Source organism: Truncatella angustata, assembly GCF_020726525.1.
Source record: "Truncatella angustata strain MPI-SDFR-AT-0073 chromosome Unknown BKA67scaffold_14, whole genome shotgun sequence".
Lineage (NCBI taxonomy): Eukaryota > Fungi > Ascomycota > Sordariomycetes > Amphisphaeriales > Sporocadaceae > Truncatella > Truncatella angustata.
The window spans coordinates 582926-601994 of NW_025763394.1; the positions used below are offsets into that span (position 1 = coordinate 582926).

The 19069-nt window shown below is 49.4% G+C and overlaps 6 protein-coding genes across 6 annotated transcripts; 2 read left to right on the forward strand and 4 right to left on the reverse strand.

The window, feature by feature from the left end:
* Nucleotides 1-232: 232 nt before the first annotated feature.
* Nucleotides 233-2550, forward strand: BKA67DRAFT_542597 (fungal-specific transcription factor domain-containing protein; the record flags this gene model as incomplete). Its single annotated transcript, XM_046101134.1, has 3 exons — nucleotides 233-402; nucleotides 457-1196; nucleotides 1247-2550. The coding sequence occupies 3 exons, from the start codon at nucleotides 233-235 to the stop codon at nucleotides 2548-2550; spliced, it is 2214 nt and encodes a 737-aa protein (XP_045951146.1).
* Nucleotides 2551-2989: 439 nt separating this feature from the next.
* On the forward strand, nucleotides 2990-4719 carry BKA67DRAFT_665440 (uncharacterized protein; the record flags this gene model as incomplete). The annotated part of the gene is made up of 5 exons (XM_046108550.1): nucleotides 2990-3118; nucleotides 3290-3480; nucleotides 3608-3710; nucleotides 3765-4136; nucleotides 4189-4719. 5 exons carry the CDS (start codon nucleotides 2990-2992, stop codon nucleotides 4717-4719), a joined length of 1326 nt encoding a protein of 441 aa, XP_045951147.1.
* A 604-nt stretch (nucleotides 4720-5323) lies between these two features.
* Nucleotides 5324-5876, reverse strand: BKA67DRAFT_542599 (uncharacterized protein; the record flags this gene model as incomplete). The annotated part of the gene is made up of 2 exons (XM_046101135.1): nucleotides 5324-5442; nucleotides 5510-5876. 2 exons carry the CDS (start codon nucleotides 5874-5876, stop codon nucleotides 5324-5326), a joined length of 486 nt encoding a protein of 161 aa, XP_045951148.1.
* A 5933-nt stretch (nucleotides 5877-11809) lies between these two features.
* On the reverse strand, nucleotides 11810-14106 carry BKA67DRAFT_141190 (quinon protein alcohol dehydrogenase-like superfamily). The gene has a single exon (XM_046095061.1). It carries the CDS (start codon nucleotides 14004-14006, stop codon nucleotides 11928-11930), a length of 2079 nt encoding a protein of 692 aa, XP_045951149.1. The 5' UTR covers nucleotides 14007-14106; the 3' UTR covers nucleotides 11810-11927.
* Nucleotides 13985-16225, reverse strand: BKA67DRAFT_588521 (uncharacterized protein; the record flags this gene model as incomplete). Its single annotated transcript, XM_046104379.1, has 5 exons — nucleotides 13985-15372; nucleotides 15409-15591; nucleotides 15673-15838; nucleotides 15998-16104; nucleotides 16147-16225. Coding segments are annotated over 5 exons (1923 nt in total), but the record flags the coding sequence as incomplete, so codon positions are not given.
* Nucleotides 16226-17609: 1384 nt separating this feature from the next.
* BKA67DRAFT_542601 (uncharacterized protein) lies at nucleotides 17610-18050 on the reverse strand (the record flags this gene model as incomplete). Its single annotated transcript, XM_046101136.1, has 2 exons — nucleotides 17610-17945; nucleotides 17997-18050. The coding sequence occupies 2 exons, from the start codon at nucleotides 18048-18050 to the stop codon at nucleotides 17610-17612; spliced, it is 390 nt and encodes a 129-aa protein (XP_045951151.1).
* Between the last annotated feature and the right edge of the window lie 1019 nt (nucleotides 18051-19069).

The following is a 19069-nucleotide window of genomic DNA, read 5'->3' on the forward strand; positions in this document are numbered from 1 at the left end:
CATGCGAGTCGGTCGGATAAGCAGGTGCAGAAAGGCAGATTTCAATCAGGGGCTGATTCGTGGGCACGCATTGCTTTTGAATACAGCTTCTGAAAATTCATCCATGGATCATTTATCAGTAAGGCGGTTGCGTGATCGTGGACCGGCGCCGGAGCGGTAACATATCCTTGGAGCTTTGCCCAGACGAAAATCCTCCATCGTGGATCGGGTCGGGATTGTGCCGCTCCACATCATGCCTTCAGATATGAAATCGTCACTTCATCGTTTCCGTGTTGAAAGTCGGCCGTCCCCATCATTGCATAGCGATCCCCTAATGTCCGACCGGCGGCCTTCCGCGGGTGGAGTCGAGAAGTCATACGATCTCTTGACGGCCAAAGCGAATCACATACCAGCGTGCGAAAGGTGAGATGTCCTGGCGGATCAAAACTCCACCACCGAATTCTGACATGGTAGCAGATGTCGCAATTTCAAGAAGAAGTGTAGTCGGACGTTTCCAGTTTGCTCATTATGTGCCAGCGCCGGAACCAAGTGCTCTTTCTCCACCCCGACCTCGTCCGCAGATGCTCAGACACATCATTTGAGAGCACGACTGAACTGGCTGACTGCTAATGTCAACCAAGCTTTGCCTGCCGGAGCCCCTAGAATTGACACCATTGAGACCGGAGTGGACTTGACAGAGCTGCTGCGATGTATTCCAGCTAGAACAGCTGCCTCCCAAGAGCAATCGCCCGCAGCTGTAATCACCGGTGCTCGGGATCTACATCTTACAGGAGATCAGCAACTGGTCGATCAACCGATGACCGATCCTGGCAGTGGTCATTTGAGCATCAATGGACAGGTGACAAACTCCCCAGGGTGTCGCGACAACGTCTTCGAGCCTGCTGAGACCCTAAACAATACTCCCCGAACGATTATCGATGGCGAGCATGTTATTCGTCAGAAGCTTCCCCCAAACGCCGCCGCCCGGCGATTTGTAGATGCTTACCTTCGTAACGTCAATCGGGCATATCCATTTGTTGATAGGAACAAGGTGCTTCGTGATCTTGAGACGCTCGGAGATTGCCCGACACGACAACAAGATGCAAGCTCAACTTCATTGTACCTGATAATGGCCATTGGATGTACCACGCTTCAGAGAGCAGGTCAAATACCAGATGACACCGTATCCAAATTCGATGTAGTTTATTCGGATATAAGTAAGTACATGAGAGACCGTCTGTGCACTATCGTCTCAATCATACCCTAGGTTTGCACAACACTGTTGGACACAATATCCTGAGGAGACTCGTGCTGTTCTCCCAGGGAAGGGAACCCTTTCCTCTAGCCAATACAAGAATGGTAGCTGACGGTGTAAAACTAGTGCAAGAGAATATCTGCCAAGAAGGAGTCGAGTCTATACAAATACTGGTGCTGCTAGCGCTCTATTCTTTGTTTGATCCCTCCGGCCCATCTGCGTGGTCATTAGTAGGCATGGCGGCTCGTCAGGCTGTGCTGTTGGGGCTGACTCGCCGCCAAAGTGAAACCAGATCCCTTTCCGCCACCGATATCGAGCTGAGGCATCGACTCATCTGGTCGATATATGTGCTGGATCGGATGATGGCGACTTCCCTTGGCCTTCCCGCTGCTTTAGTAGATGAAAGCATGAATGTTCCGCTACCAGGGCTGACCATTGACGAATTCGCGTCATCAGATCGGTCACAGTTTGCGACCATACTACAGACGAGCCGTCATGTAATCGTGCTGCGACAGATTGAAGGGCGGATCCTAGACCGAGTGCACCTGCTCAAACAGTCCAAGATTAGTACACTTGCTCTTGCAGATCGGCGGGCAATACTGCAAGATATCCGAACAGATATCGAGAACTGGTACAGTAATGGCTGCTTGGTGTGCCCACCCGAGCCAGACAATATTCCCATACATAACTCCATTACTTGGCTGAGCGCAAGATACTACTATTTGCTGCTCCTCCTGTATTATCCCTCTCAATTCACTTCAGCAGTGGTATCGAAGGCGGAGCTCCTGCGCTTTGCACAGAAACATGTGCATTCAACATCAGTGCTGTTTCAGCAACGACAGCTACCACTTAACAGGGTGACACTGTTCCGGATATTCCCAACTGCTTTGGTGCTCATGCATGGTTACGTCGCATGCGCAGCCGATTGCACTCCTTTCCCAGCTCAAGATGACGTGGCTGTGCTCATCAAGATCTTGGAGGCATTCTCCGGCGGTTGGTTGGTCGCACACCGAGCATCCCACATCCTGCGCCAATTTCTCAATGTAATCATGAGCTCGCCGGAGTATACTACGATACAATTCTCCATCGCTAGCTTCACCGAGTTGATGCAGGAAGCTCTAGGAAAAGCGACATGCTACGCTTCCACCGAAATCGTAGAGGACAGAACAAGCAGACGACTTGGCTCATACGGTTCTCTTTCTGACACTGGAAGGACAGGTCTAGGATCGGCCACAAGTATGTCGGGCCTGGTTGGGAGCGATGAATCAGACATGAATTATGAATGGCCAGGGTCACTAGATTTAGACTTCCTGTAGCGGATACCCTGCAACTACAAAGCGCATCCATTTCAACCGAGATTGCCCTAGAACTATCGAACAATCAAGCAGAACTTTGTTCTGTGAAGAGATCAGCATTGATGTCCAACTACCTAATCCGTGCCTAGCAACAAGCCCACTATTGCTCTGTCGCGGGGTTGTTACATCTATTACTTAGTGGCGGCACAAGCATAAATCATTTCACCGGCCCGGCAGTGGTTCTTAGTGGGGTTCTTATCCGCAGCGGCGATCACAACGGGCAGCCTCACAACCAAAACCTGCTGAAAATTCAGAATTACATCGGAGCAGCAGTATTTTCTCACAACCCTTGTCGCTGAGTTTTTCGAGAAATACTTCTACGGATACAGACACAAAGCTCCGACTTTGACAAATCTATTCATTTCTATCCGGACCACTGTCCAAGGTCAATTAAGTCAGCATGACCTCCCAGTCGGAGCGGTATGCCGCTCTCGTTGAGTGGGTGCGCGAAGGTGGGGGCCACCTCCACGATAGTGTTGAGATTGCTCAAGTCGATGGGATGAGAGGTTCGTTCCGAGCCACAGGTCCCGTGAGTACATTTTTTACAAGGTGCGACCCTACAGACCTATTACAGCAATTCAAGTCGTTTCTCTAGATGTCAAGCACTCAATACTCACGTCTCCAGTGGTATAATGTTGAGCTTCTGATGCATTGTCTCTATGCACCTGGTTTTTGTGGCGAGAGGACTAACACTTGACAGATCACAAGGGGCGATGTTATCGTCACAACTCCTCTTTCGAGGACATTGTCATATCTGAATGCTATCAGTGGTCATTCCGCCGCACCAAATTTCTCAAACGAGACATTTAAGTCACCGGAGAACTCGACTTTTTTCCCCACCGATTTTATCAACACAGTTCCACCGCATGTTATTGGGCGATTTGTTCTGATGTAGGTCCGTATGAAGCACTACCTGGACGCTTATTTTCAAGACCGCTCTGACAATTATTTGCCCTCAACCACCTACCTAATTACCACTGATATACAATTTTGCTGATCAAATTTGTTCATGTTAAAGGCAGCAGTATCTACTGGGAACTGCATCAAAATGGTGGCCATACATCCGCACGCTTCCCCAACCAGAACATATCGGTGGCATGCTACCGGCTCTTTGGCCAGAGGTAACAAATTCCTCAAGCAGATATTATGTAAACATCACTGACTTTGCCAAACAGGAAGACGTCAATTTTCTTCAAGGGACTAATGCATATGTCGCTGTTCAAGAGATCAAGTCGACACTCAAGAAGGAGTACAAGGATGCGATCAAGCTTATGCCAGATGACATTCGCACTACTTACACGCGACCTCTTTACCTTTGGGCATATGCGATCTTCACAAGCAGGAGCTTCCGCCCCTCGCTCGTCCTACCGGAAGCCGAATCAATGAATCTGCCTTGTGCCATTGATGACTTTTCCGTTCTACTCCCTCTTTATGACCTAGGAAATCATTTGCCCACTGCGACAGCTCCCTGGACAGCTGATCACGCTTCCCAAATGGTTTCACTACATTGCGGTGACGCGTACGAAATTGGCCAGCAAGTGTTCAATGTGAGTTTCTTCTGCAGTGTTGTTTTGTGTCTAGGTGCTAACAGTAAGCTAGAACTATGGCATGAAGACCAATGCGGAGCTTCTACTAGGATACGGATTCATGCTGTCAGAAACTGATGACTTCCATAACGACTATGTCCACATCAAAACAAGAGCTGCAAGCGATGACGATTTCTCGTCGACGCACATTGTTTCGTTGCGGCCATTGAGCGATCCAAGCTCTTTGATCGGCAGATCACGAAGGCTGATCTCCAGCGATGTTGAAGTTGTCCCAGAGTTCTCCCATATCCAGGATTCGCTGGTTACTAGTTTGTATGATGCTATTACTTCAGCGTCGGGCGACAGCGAGACGGATGATCTCTCCATGGACGACATGATGGCAGGTAATATGCCGAAAGCCATCCACGAGAGGATCATTCAAGCGCTTGGTTCCAAGCTCTCTTTTGATCTTGATACATTGGACGAGGTCGAAGTGCCACGAGATGGCCTCAATGCCAACCAGCAACTGGCAGTGGAATACCGCGACCAGTGCCAGAGTGTCTTTATAAACGCGTTGCGGGCCTTGGCGAGTTCCAGTCCTTGAGGAAGACGAACTGTTTGAGACGCATTGGTCGGTGAGATTTTAGGACCGCTGGGGTCTTGGCAGGTATTTGATTTTCTTCAATCAAAATGGACGCAAGGGGACGAACACTCTGACGTCGTAACCAAGATTTGAACATTGGGTGACGGTCAGATGTAGCCGCCAGAAAGAGGCAACCAATACTTCGCTTGGCGTGAATGCCACGTATCGTGTGGCGGAGTCAAAGGCTGAATACCTGGGCGATAATGAGCACTGTAATGGGTAATCTTGGCCTGCCTTGGCTGCAGCTGTCATGGCCAATATAAATAATCCTGCGTTTCGTACAGCCCGCATGCCACAACAGCCATACATCACTAAGCTGGCCAAGGTATACACGACCTTAGTATCAATCCCAAGAAACCATCCAGTTGCGAGTGTCATTCCCGAGCGTTTGTGCGCAGAAAGATGAAGAGTGTGTTGAAAAGTACTAAATTCATGGGTATCTTAATGCTCAATCTGTCGCGCCTCGTCTTTTTCTTCTAGAAAAATGTCATTCTCCGTGCTTCCGATGGGGTGAATGCTGAGAATTAGAACGCCTGCAAATCCCCGCTAAATGCACAAGCCAAGCTCAATTGCTGACCTTGCTTCCATGATGCTGGATAGTTGAACCATGCTTGAAAGCCGCCTCAACATCATCCGGGAGTGCATGCATATCCGCATTCATCAGATCTAAACCGACCTTTGATGCTGCGGCACTGATATATTAGCACTTCAAATTTCTCCTTGGGGGGCGGATCAACCGGTTCGTGCTTACGGAGTAGACAGCTATAGTCGCCCAGCTCGAGTGCAGCGCTCATCCGCGCCGACCTATAGCAGCCGTAGGTCTGCTGCAAGGCCAGCATGCGCTTCCACAGGCGTTCAGGGTCGCCTTCCGTGCCCTCCTCGAGAGTCTTTATCGAGTTCCTCCTCTCGGAAGTACCCTTCGGCGCGGTGTGCTCGCTTTCGCTGCATGAGCTGGGTGAGGGTGACCTCGACGGTTGCATGTCCTCAACAACAGTGCATGGCGGCGCTTGTGAGGAGCTGGCCTCATTGGGGTGGGTTGCTTGCGGGCACGGGGTGATTGCGTCGATGTCGTCGCTGAACGTCTTCCTGCTCGAGGAGCGTCGACCGGTTCTGGCCATTTTGTTTCTTTCCTTTCCTTCGAAATTTTCGCCTCCTGTTACAAAGAAACGCCCAGTAGGTAAGATGGGGCTGTGCGTAGGTGGGGTGTTGTCTGAACAGGTGAATGTGCTGCTGGAATGCTGCTAATAGATGTATTTGTCCAAATCAAGAACAAAGAACTATGGTGGATCTATCACTGGGTTTATATGCCTCTGAATGGCAATTACGAATATGGGTAAGCGAGTCGCAGTCACCGGCGGAGGGAAAGGATGTGCGATGTCTTATATACCTACAAGGTCCTCATATGCATAAGGTCATCACTAAGGTTAGTCGTATGTCACAATGAAACCTGACGGCTTTGGCCAATAAGGTACAGCCACTGGACCGCCGCTTGTTGGTGCTCTTACTGTACACTCCGGCTGACTCAAGTACCGGTCGATGTGCTGTCTGGCTTGTTTCTTGCACAGCTTGTCAACATCAAATAGCGGCATTGTGCGATCAGTGTGCATCGCGACTAACCTAGGCAACTGGCCGATGCTAGTTTGAAGACCGCGGATACGCTGGAGACCATTAAGATTCAAAAGTACTGCATCAGCCGCGGCCATTCAAGCCCAAGGAAAGTTCCCCTAAGACTAGACTAGACGGCAGTCGTCTGGCAGCAAAAAGTTTGTCACATTGAGCCAAGCTTTTGGCACCCTGGAACCTCTGTTTTGATGGAAAGGGGGGGGGGGGGGGGGGGGGGTTGTGGCATGCACGCTGCAGGCTTGTCGATCTTCAACTACCGAAAGCATCCGACCCCACCAGCAGCTTATTTGCCAGTATGTCCGTTGTCGGATGGCTGATCCGTTCCTCTGCAGAAACTTGAGCACGCTCGTCAACGATTGTGATAATGATTGCATCGTGACACTCGTTGCCGCTAGCGCATCTGTGAATTCAGGCCCAAACCGTCAAGGGATTCACATGGCAGTTCGACTTTTATGTGATATGTCAACAAGAACTAACTTCTGGAGCAGATTAGGATTCAAGGAACCACATAGTCTAGGTTAGCGCTGCCTACGTAGCCCAAGGGGACAAGAGAGAGGGATCAAGGTCAAGGCTCGTGGGCCACGGGCCATGAGCACAGTCTCACCCAAGAAAAAACATTAGGCTAACCTTAGCCGGTTGTCTTGTGAGCCCTGACGCGAGAGCTACAGGCATGTTGTGATGGCGCGGGTATAGCACGAGACTTACACGATCAGATAGGATAGTGCGGGGGGTCGAGCCATTATCGCCAGCTGAGGTGGAGTTTATGAACCTAGGCTAGCGGTTTAGTGTGCCAGTGCATCGCCCTATGCCCACCGGGAGCATGGCCGGAAGCATGGGATGCATGATGAAATTGGGCAGATGATTGTTGACCACATCAACATGAACCAGCTGCCAGCACAAACAACAGTGGCTTTGATGATGGGTAGGTGGGCCAGAGGATGAAAACATTTTAATCATGCCGAACAATAATTGCATCTACCATGGCAGCCAGCGCAAAACAGTCCCTGTGCAGAAATTTTCTTATCGGGAAAATAGTCATTCGCAGCCCGCTTCCCTGCACCGCACGAGGTCATGTCTCACCTCGGGGGGCACACCATCTCCTGGAGCCCCCCGGCACAGAGGGTTCGATTTCTTCTGTTGATTGAGATTTTCATATATCCCGCGTCCGGAGATAAGATGGCTTCTGTGAATAGAAACCAAACGAGCTTTGCGATACCACTGGCTTACCCGATTGAGAAACGCCGTATCGCATTGAGTCATGACGATGGCACACCCGTGGCCTATCGGAGCGTTGCGCTCCAATCCGTTCGCAAGAAAACCAACTGTCGCATGGGATCGGCGGTCATGCCGCGTTGAGCACAAGTTGACACAAAACACACAAGCACGAAACATTCAATCCATTTCGAGCCGCAGAATTAAATGTCACAAGTTGCTGGTCCTGTCGCTGTGCACACCGAAGCAGTCTCTTCCATGAGCCCGATACATAGTGCGATGACAACGAGCGTATGGTTCCGCAGAGTTGGAATTATGTCCGCCACGACGGTTGAGTTAACGCTTGTATAACAACATGCTGTCATAACATGCAGCAGCACTCAAGGTGACGTCGACTATTTATTTGTCAGTCTGAAAATACAAATGTGAACACAGATCCACCAAGGCACAGAAGCACCAGGTAAGTAGGACCATTGCCGATCGCAACGGCCTGAAACCTTTGGACTGGTGCATACCTTGGGAAATCAGGGCAAGCGAAAGGCAACGGAACCAGATCTCGTAAAAGCACTTTGGGGGCAAATGCCCTTGCTCATCGATTGAAACTCGTTATAACATTGAGCGCATGTTTCATGCTGCTAAACTGCAAATTGCGACCAAAGCATCATGTACTCATAAAACTTTCCAACAACTACACCAAGCTAGGCGCATTCGGCCCGTTGTAGAAAATGTTCATGGCATTCCGCTCTGCTACAGTGTCACATTCATTACACAATTACATAAGAACTAATAACTACATGGGCCAGAAGAGCCCTTACATTATTGCGTTCACGCATTGTGACATGCCTCCGCACCGCAAAAATTGCAGCACGTCAGATCCTGCTTCTATACTACATCCCCTAATTGGTTGCACTAGACTAACCTAGTGTAGATGAGCCCGCAAGGATCCGATTGAGTTTGCGGGCCGATATCTTGGCGAGCAAGGTTACGTCTAGGTAAGAAATGGAATCGTGCTGACGTGTAGAATTTGTTACAGTAAAGAGTTAACTTAAGTTAGTGAATCTTCCGACCATTTGGTATACCGGTCTCCAACCTTGAGGTCAATCAGCACCCACGCCTAGCGGTTGCAACTGAGTTCAGCACTGACACGAGGCTCGACATTCTCAGCACAACCAAGACGAAGCCCTTTTTTGATGACCCTGCCAAACAACGTTCGGTCGTTCTCTTGGAATTAGCTCCTAGTCTAGTCCAATTTAGAGTTAATTGTCTCGACGATTTGTGCAGCAACGGCCCAGAGAAGCCCATGAAATGGTGTGCATCTTAGTTATTCACTGGGCATGGAATTGTCAAACAATTGATCGTTTTGTTTTTCTTACTTTCTTTCCTTTTTTTCCCCCTTAATTCTTTCGCCTACTGTTCAAAAAACAAATTTTACAGAGAGCGTTGGCTAAAGACGCCAGTCGGTCGTGCGTAACTACATTCTGCCACTCTGGACAAAGCTTGTCAAAGTACAAACCGCCCAAACAGGTGACGATTTGATCGCAACGTGGTAGTTCTCGGTTCAATAAATATGGAATTGTAACGTAGTCACGTGGGGATTCAAAACTGCGTTAGTGAACCCGCATTTAGGGCATTTCTAGCTCCAAGCCATGGAGCGTCCGTAAGCTTATTGCGCAACGTTTGCGTTTCAATTGCTGTCGACTTGACTCAGAATACACGTACTGTTCTCAACGAGAGCTATAAAATGAACATAATATTATAGTGGAGCCTCGTACTGAGGAGAAAGTTGGCCATAATTGAACAACACACACGATCATAGGGACCACACCTAATTACCGACACACGGACTTCATACTTAACGATTAGTGCTGCATCAGAGTTGTTGCAGGTCGTTTTGGTTTTGTTGAAGCTAAAGCATTGGTTTGCTATTTCACAAGAGATTCGCTAAGATACGTTACTGTATCATGGTACTGGATAGCGGACTCACTTCTTATCGATTCCAGCGTGGCTGGCATCACACCTGCGTGTCTACAAACTATAATTTTCTTGACAAGCTACGCAGCCTGAACTCAGAAGTTAAGTTGACCATTGAGCCTTTCAAAGCTGTCTCAAAGGAAGAATAAAGAAACTCCAGTCTGGGGGTTACTCTTATGCGTGATACATTTATATTGAGCCGTGAGTATTGACCAGCGAAGCCCTCCTAATGGAATATTCCGAGACCACGGTAGATATAGTCATCCCTGATGTCTTTGATCGAAAGCGAGGCAGCAAGATTCCGGACGGGAGACACACAGTGGGTTTTGTAGTGAAACTTACGTGGAAAGAGAACAAGATGGCGGACTGCCTTATTCAGTTGCGAGTTAAACAATATTGCTTTTCAGGAAATTCGGTGCATGGTTCAAAGCACTCCAACCTCTCGTTTTGAGGTATATGCCCCTGATTTACCTTTCAAGTTGATTTTAACGTCCTTACTATTGAGGTGGCCAGAAAAAAGCCTATCACGGACGTCTCGATCATTGGCACATCGATTGGAAAGATATTTGATTTATTTAGCCTGCCACAGAACTTTACGAAAGGTCACAAAAACAGAAGTATTACTGACTATGTGTCGCCTACTGCAACATTCGTGGTACAAGGTGTTAAGGCAAAGGTGTTGTTATAATTACAAGAACATGACTTGGGTGACAATCACGTTCCGGCTCTAACCGTTCACTTGGGAAGATGTGACAGAGTCTGGAAGGGCTATGAGCTTCGATGGTTTGTTCTAAAGGATGGCCGCCTGAATTACTATAAGAATCAAGGTAGGGATCCAACCTGAAGACTAGAGTCATCAGTTAGCCTTTCGTGCATTGCATCTGGCACAGGCACTTCTTGGCTTGGAGCATTTTCACCTTGAATTTTCTCTCCCCATACGGGATCTTCGAGTAAAATATGTTTTACACTTGAAATCTCTAATAGGGATGTCAAATGGGAGCTGAAGGCTAACCATGAGCTAGACTAGTCTAGAGGGGAAACTCTAATATTGGAAGTTGAGTGAAGACATATATTAGATACAATTCAGGATATATCTAGAGTTTTGTAGAAGAAGAGCAAGGAATTTTTTTTTTGTGAATTTCGTTTAGGTGTTTTTACTCCAGAAAATTTCAGTTGTGGCAAAATGGCAAATGTCGAATGGCAAATCTAATCATTTTGTCGCTAGCATCCACTAGAGCTATTTTTATCTGTCCACGATGTACACTGCTTGACGGCGCCGACAAGAGCCAACTCCTGTCCCCCCACCCCCGCAGTAAGCAAATCATCCTAGAGCTGTAACGTAGTCTCGTTGCCTCTGCCGCTTTCCATGCGTGGGTCGAGTTCAGGAGGGTCTCTACAAAGGACAGTCACCGATTTCATAAGGTAAAGTTCCTGGATTATGAATCGTATGAACGTTACCATGTAGCTACAGGTCTTGATATTGGCTTGACTTGGTTAGTTCCGATTAATTGATCATGGAAAATATATTTATCAAATAAGCATGGGTGGACACAAATAATATCAAGGCCTCAACTACTTGAAATAATCTAAAACAAGCTTAGTCGGAGCAAACCACAGAATGGCACGTACAGATAGCATGGGAGCGCGCGAGCAATAAATCGATACATAGAGGTATATAAGAACAAATCATCTTGGACAGTTCGAACAGCTTGGCAGGATTTGCTAGTCACCATGAGAAACATTACGTATTCCGGCTTTAGATCATGTGGGCTTGTGCCACCCGTCTTGAGCTTGGGACAAGTCCGTTTGTTGTACAGTCCCTAGCGAAATCAGTCTCCTAACCTACTCTCTTTCACACCTCACTTTCGGGCCCACTCTAGTGGAGCCAAAGCTGACCATATGTACCTACTCGTGCAAAGAAGTACTACGCCGTTTTTGGACCTACTGACAATACTCCTTATGCATACACAAACACAGCAGCTACCCCACAGTGTTCTGTCCATTCAGCCACCGATCCTCTTTAACAACGGTGGCGCGTCGAGGCGAATAACACTGTGCTTTCCCTATGGAGTTTTACTATATATGTACTATAGCGACGCTGCGTCAAATTGCATAGAAACAGATTGATATTATAGCGAAGTTGTCAACGACCATCGGATTAATTCTTTATTGTTTCTGCATGACGTCACCACACCCCACAGTGGCAAGCAAGCTCCGGAGGCGTCACATATTATGATTATTAAACGTGATAATTCTAGAATATGCTACTATAGCCAAAATGTTAACTATGCGACCGATGTTTCTCAAGATAAATGAGGGGAACACCCTAGGACCCTCCATTTCAAAGGATTGGAATAAAGAGGTTACCTGAATCGCATGATTAAGACACCACCGGCCGAGGTACCAATAACAATAGTATCGCCAGATATGGCTAATTGACCGGGACGATATTGGGTAGGTAACCACAAAAGATTCTTCTCGCCAAACACGATCCAGCGTGAATTTTGACTTATACTAAAGCCATCATGTTGCCTAGCTGGTATTGGCACATCATGCGTCATATGCTCATGCAGAACGTTGTTATGGCCCCGCACAGACGTATTCTCGTCGGGTCGTGCAATAGTAAATGTTCCCTTATTCGTAAGAAGTCGTGTTCCACCAAGGTCAAACTGCAGGTTGTCTACAAGACCAATCTCTAGCACCTGCCGCTCTGCGCCCGTCTCGACGTCCCAGATCCGCACCGTCTTGTCCCTCGACCCCGACGCCACGAACTGGCCGTCGGGCGAGATCGCCACTGAATAGACGATATTCGTATGGCCCTCGAGCACCTGCCGCTCTGCGCCCGTCTCGACGTCCCAGATCCGCACCGTCTGGTCGTTCGACCCCGACGCCACGAACTGGCCGTCGGGCGAGATCGCCACTGAATAGACGATATCCGTATGGCCCTCGAGCACCTGCCGCTCTGCGCCCGTCTCGACGTCCCAGATCCGCACCGTCTTGTCCTGCGACCCCGACGCCACGAACTGGCCGCCGGGCGAGATCGCCACCGAACTGACCATATCCGTATGGCCCTCGAGCACCTGCCGCTCTGCGCCCGTCTCGACGTCCCAGATCCGCACCGTCTGGTCGTCGGACCCCGACGCCACGAACTGGCCGTCGGGCGAGATCGCCACCGAATTGACTTCATCCGTATGGCCCTCGAGCATCTGCCGCTCTGCGCCCGTCTCGACGTCCCAGATCCGCACCGTCTGGTCGTTCGACCCCGACGCCACGAACTGGCCGTCGGGCGAGATCGCCACCGAACTGACTTCATCCGTATGGCCCTCGAGCATCTGCCGCTCTGCGCCCGTCTCGACGTCCCAGATCCGCACCGTCTGGTCGTTCGACCCCGACGCCACGAACTGGCCGTCGGGCGAGATCGCCACCGAATTGACTTCATCTGTATGGCCCTCGAGCACCTGCCGCTCTGCGCCCGTCTCGACGTCCCAGATCCGCACCGTCTTGTCCCTCGACCCCGACGCCACGAACTGGCCGTCGGGCGAGATCGCCACCGAACTGACGGGATGCGTATGGCCCTCGAGCACCTGCCGTTCTGCGCCCGTCTCGACGTCCCAGATCCGCACCGTCTGGTCGTTCGACCCCGACGCCACGAACTGGCCGTCGGGCGAGATCGCCACCGAATAAACGATATCCGTATGGCCTTCAAGCACCTGCCGCTCTGCGCCCGTCTCGACGTCCCAGATCCGCACCGTCTTGTCCCTCGACCCCGACGCCACGAACTGGCCGTCGGGCGAGATCGCCACTGAATAGACGGGATGCGTATGTCCTTCGAGCACCTGCCGTTCTGCGCCCGTCTCGATGTCCCAGATCCGCACCGTCTGGTCGTTCGACGCCGACGCCGCGAACTGGCCGTCGGGCGAGATCGCCACCGACCAGACGATATCCGTATGGCCTTCAAGCACCTGCCGCTCTGCGCCCGTCTTGATGTCCCAGATCCGCACCGTCTGGTCCCACGACCCCGACGCCACGAACTGGCCGTCGGGCGAGATCGCCACCGAATAGACGGGATGCGTATGTCCTTCGAGCACCTGCCGCTCTGCGCCCGTCTCGATGTCCCAGATCCGCACCGTCTTGTCCCACGACCCCGACGCCACGAACTGGCCGTCGGGCGAGATCGCCACCGAATTGACGTGATCCGTATGGCCCTCGAGCGTTTGCAAATGGGCACTCCACCTAACGTCAACCCTCGGTTTTAATGCCAGCCATGCCGGCTCTTCTTCACAAAATCTTTGTCGCACTAAACTCTTTGTAGGACTGAAAACAAGTGCTGATGCGTAGACTTGAAGTGGATACTGAGCAATCACGGCCCTATTATATTTAAAAAATCGTGTAGCATCAAATAACCAATCTTCTAGATCCTTTATCTCGTGATGACACTGCATATGTTAGATCTAGGCAAAACAAGGATAAAGATATGTACCTTTGCATAATTGTGAAGCTTCGTGACCGAGGCAATCCCGAGCGCTGTCGCACCTAATAAACTTAAGGCTTCTAGCCAGTAAAGATACTTCTGATGCAGAAGTTCCTTAGTTACCGACACTGTTTTTGTGCAATCTTGCTGGCCATCGTGAGACTCTCCATCGATGAAATGGTCAACCCAGGACACAAAACTATATCGTAATGGAGCGAGCGTGTCTAATGCTGGTGGATCGATGTCCTGGACAAATGTACCGGGGTCTTGTAAATCGTATGGATCCCGTTTGAGATGTTGGGATAAAACCTTGAGTGACAACTCTGCTAAAGCTCTGTGTTTCGAGGGAATGCCTCCAGATGGAAACACAACATTCGTTGCTTCTGTGGTCAGAAAGTCCTTCGCCGATTGATGAACGAAATAGACAATACCGTCGCGAATGGTAAGAAAGGACCCACAGAGTTGTACAACCTCTTCCAAGTCTGATAGGTTATCGAAAGATTTGGGGTCGACTAATGAAGACAACTCTGCGAGGCTTACCGGCCGATAAGTGATTGACACTACGCTCAGAATCTCACGACAGAGCTTAGCATCAAGCGAATCGTGGATTGAGCCCAACATTCGTTGATAGAAAGGATCTAGGCCAGGCGGAAACTGGTACAGTTCGCGGAGAATGTTTCTGGCTCGCACTTTAGCATCCTTGAGTCGTTGGACAACCAAAGCTACCCAGAGAAATGTATTGTCTGCATTGGTGTTCATATAGTCGACAACCTGGCTATACTTTTCATCGTCCAGGTTTTTGGCTACTCGTAGCTCCTCAGCTTTATGGCGGATATAAACCTCAACAGTAGCAGTGACGGAATCCTGATTGAGTTCCAGGCTGAGCCGCACTTTTTCACTGGCCGCACTAAGCATGTCTTCGATCTGGGGCCAGTTACGACTCGAAACCAACCACTTCGCATTCCCCATTTGGGACTGCTGTGCGATGAAGTTGATGAGTTTGGGCAGATCATCGGAGCATTCGTCAAGCGCATCAATGACGAATACCACTTCGCGCGACTGGCGATCTTGTAGCAACAAAGTCAAGATCCGCGTCAATGCATTCCATGCGTTGGCATCCTCAAACAGTCTTGATCCAGTCACTTTCCATTCTTCGTGTAGGTGTCTCGCCAAGGAACGATTTTGCCTGACAAGCATGTATATAAGACCGCGGAGCACAGCTGTGGCGTTATTGAGGTTTCTGTCAGTGGCTTGGCAGAAAAAGTATGACACCATGGGCTGATTTATTGATAGACCCTCCAATTCGTCCGTGATGCCGCAGAGTAGCATAGTCTTGCCTTTGCCAGGATCGCCCTTGATCTAGAGCAGAGAACTGTTTTTGTCGCTACGCCATTGCTTGAAGTCCGTGTTCTCGAGTATCCATCGGAACGAGTCTTTTAGTAATCCGCCTTTCGTTGACCGAATGCGTGACTTGTCGTCTTGGGGATTCGAAACTCTGAGATCAGCTAGGCATTGGTTGATGCTTTCTTGAAGTTGTGCATCTTCGCTCAGGCGACCTTAATCGACTGCTAGTTCCCTATACAGCCTCTGGAGCGCCCCCTCCTCTCCTTCTCCGTAGTTAGACGGCATTATGACACCTAAAATACCAAACAGACAATACGCCTTATCTTCACCTCTAGACGTAACTCGATTGTTCGCCCAAGACATGCGACTTTCGATATCGAATTCCTGAAGAAGACCTGGCTGCAAAGCACGGATAGGAATATGCGTAATCTCGTGTATCAGCTGCTCTAGGGTAATCTTCTTGCCAAGAAAGTGGCCTTTAGCAGAGAAGAATTCCACCACGCCAGGAGCGATAAGTTCTTAGAGCGTCCATCCACGAGTAAACCATCTGCTCTTCCGAAAATCAATCTTCCACGTTGATCGAGCCGGTTCGTCGGCCAAGCCATCGTTACAACAGACATCGGAAAGGTATGCATAGCATTTCTGAGCGTTTTGGTACCATCGAAACATCGAATTAATCGCTTCTGTAAGCTCGGCAGAACTAGATTTGTCAATACAGCAGGTATCTACCCAAAAGTATTCGAGACCATCGCGTCGAGCCTATGTACCGCAGAACAAGATCTTCTGATAAGCAAGCTTATAGTCGTAGCATCTGTTGTTAATGTCCTGGAATGTGATTTCGTCCTCATCTCCGCCCCAAGTATGGGAGAGAATGGCGTATGGCGGAATATCATCAGCACGACGTTAGGTGAGGATCAGCTCGTTTCTGGCTCCAAGCTAAAGGAGACGCATGTTCAAACGTCTGCTTAAATCGTTCGCATCGGAGTCTTAGTCGTAGCTATCGTCGAATCTATAATTGGGGTTGATGTTAATGGGAGGAGATTGGTTCAGTCGGCGAAGGAGGAGCTAAATCAATCACAAGACCTGGAGCCTGCGACAATGAGGCAGTGCAGACCAGCATCGGCAATAATGCCAACGGAGCTGGCTGGCCATGTGAAAGCAAGCATCATTTTGCGCGTCATATCAGATAGACAAGGTGAGATATAAACAAATTCTGATTTACTGGTCAATTGTCAAAATATTTTGCGGCGATATGGGATTCAATCGAACACTGGTAGCTAAGAGATTTACGTTACAGGCGGTCAGTCCTCTAGCGCGTTCGGGGCTTACATCTCCATAATCTTGGATTAAGATCCTTGGACCCTGAACATCCCCCAAGTTGATGCAGCTCAATTTTCACTCGATACTCCAAACCGCCAAACTGAACACTTCGGGAGCGATTATTGGTGGTTTGGAGTATCGAGTGAAAATAGAGCTGTTGCTGGCTGTCGAACAGTCACATTAGAGCATTGCCTTGAGTGCGGCGTCGTGATCCACTCTACACGTCCTCGATCGATGCTTCGATAACACTAACGTACATGATGAAGCAACAATCGCTTCAAGAAACCCTGAGAATATGGTGTCGGCAGGGGCATAGACCCTCGAACATCCATTAATTAGTAACGCTATAATCGGAAGACGGGGTCAAGTACTCCGTCCTTTATTCCTTAGAGCCACAACACGTCCGCTGATCGCTAACATACAGTACGCCAATGGCCATTCGCCTAGAATGGTGTTTTGCATCGACTGCCTGGAGTGATTTTTCGTCTGTCCAAATCAGGCGCAGAATGAATGCGTGTCTTATTGTTGCATCCAATATTTGATAGACGATATTACAGTATTGTAACCAAAAATGAATTGCTCTTTGGCAGTTTCGGAGATATCAATAAAGGGCTGGAAGGAACCCCAAAGTGGACCGTGTGTACCGTAGAACGGAATGCACTCATGCGGAAAGAACACTGTGAGTTGGTCAATTGTGCATACATAAAAAGTACCGTAAGAAGTCCAGAATCGGCGCAGTACTTGTTAGCCTGACTAGGTACATATGATCATTTTCGGCTCTACTAGAGTGGGTCCGAAAGTCAGGTATGAAAGAGAGTAGGTTAGGAGACTGATTTCGCTAGGGACTGTATGGTCGTGTTGATATCTTAGTGTTTCTCGGACGATTAAGTCTGAAAGTTTAACTATAACTTCAACCCAGCAGTACAAATGCCAAGGCTAGCCATACTAACGACAAGAAAGTCCCTACTCCTCTGCTCCCTGGCACAGCATGGGCTTGTACCGGTAGTTGTGTGCTCGTGGCGTTTGGCCGTATGCCTCCTGTCCCTGTGGCGCCTCTGGAGCTGGTTGAGTTGCCTCCTCCAGGCGATGATGTGGCCGCCGCCCCAGTCGTGCCTGCTTGACCCCCCACGGTTTTCGTGGCTGTTACCGTGTCTGTTGCCGTGACGGTGACATTATTGACGATCGATATGATGATGACTTCCGTCGTGATGCTGCCGGCAGCGCCATTGGTTGCAGTGGTTTGACACTACGAAGAACTTAGTCAAGGTGGTGCTTAGTGAGAACCACAGTCACTTACGGCTACTCCTATACATAAAGCCGTTAATACCGCTATCCAGAGCGGAAGTCGCATGTCTGCTGTGAAGACCCGCGTCTCCACGACTTGGGCAAGGCTACTGGAACCGTTTAACTCAAGGCTTTGCAAGAGGTTGAGATTTAGCGGACAAGCTCAATCGTCCGTAGTTGAAGCTTCTCCTTGTCGGTCGACTTCCAGGAACCCACGGATGACGGTTCTCTACCCGCCCTCGTGAAGGACAACGTGTTCGCGTTTCTGGCGCCTCGACGAATGCTTTGCTAGTTCAGGATCGTCAAGCGTTTCCAGCTATACGGTACACGTAATGGGCGCTAACAAAAACAGTCGTATGCAATTGTCCGAAAGCAGTTTCGTTGTAGGAATCGAGAAGTGCTGGTATGCGATGCGTGTAACGTGGTTGCGTCCAAGTTCTTCGTGATACAGAAAATGGCAGTTCCAGCTACAAAGTTAGCGGTATTGACAATTGACAAAGGCAAAGTAGGTGCTTGTGAATTGCTGATAATTACATTTGATGAAGATTATCTTCAGATGAAGCCGTGAAGGCGGTTGATCCCAGACACTCACGACACAACTTGCTGATTTGGTACAGGGATCCATGCGCAGAGGTGACCAATTCCAACGGCAGAAACCCAGACAGCGATCTACTCAGCTACTGAAGCGTCAGACCCCCCTGGTGGAATGCACACGGAAGAGGACGAGTAAATATAACCTGAAACTCTTGGACCGGCTCGGTGGAGTTGCATGTTGCGGTTTTCGAGTCTTGGTATTGCGCCCGGGCTGCCATCGAAAGATCATGCGTCTTCTTGAAACAGGCACGGTCGCAGCAACCAGAGCACCAACACGGAAGCTGTAATATATCTGGGTTCTTCCCCGCCAAATTCGTGTTTGTTATAGCCAAAGCTGGGAGACCCTCCAGAGAAATGTCAGACTTGATGGCGGTCAATGACGGGTTGGGACTGCGAATAGTGTCACTGCAGGAACGTTCTGCGGCGACAACCCTTTCATGACAGGTGGAAGAACGAAAGTCTAAAAGACGACCCTTTGTATAGCCTTCAGCA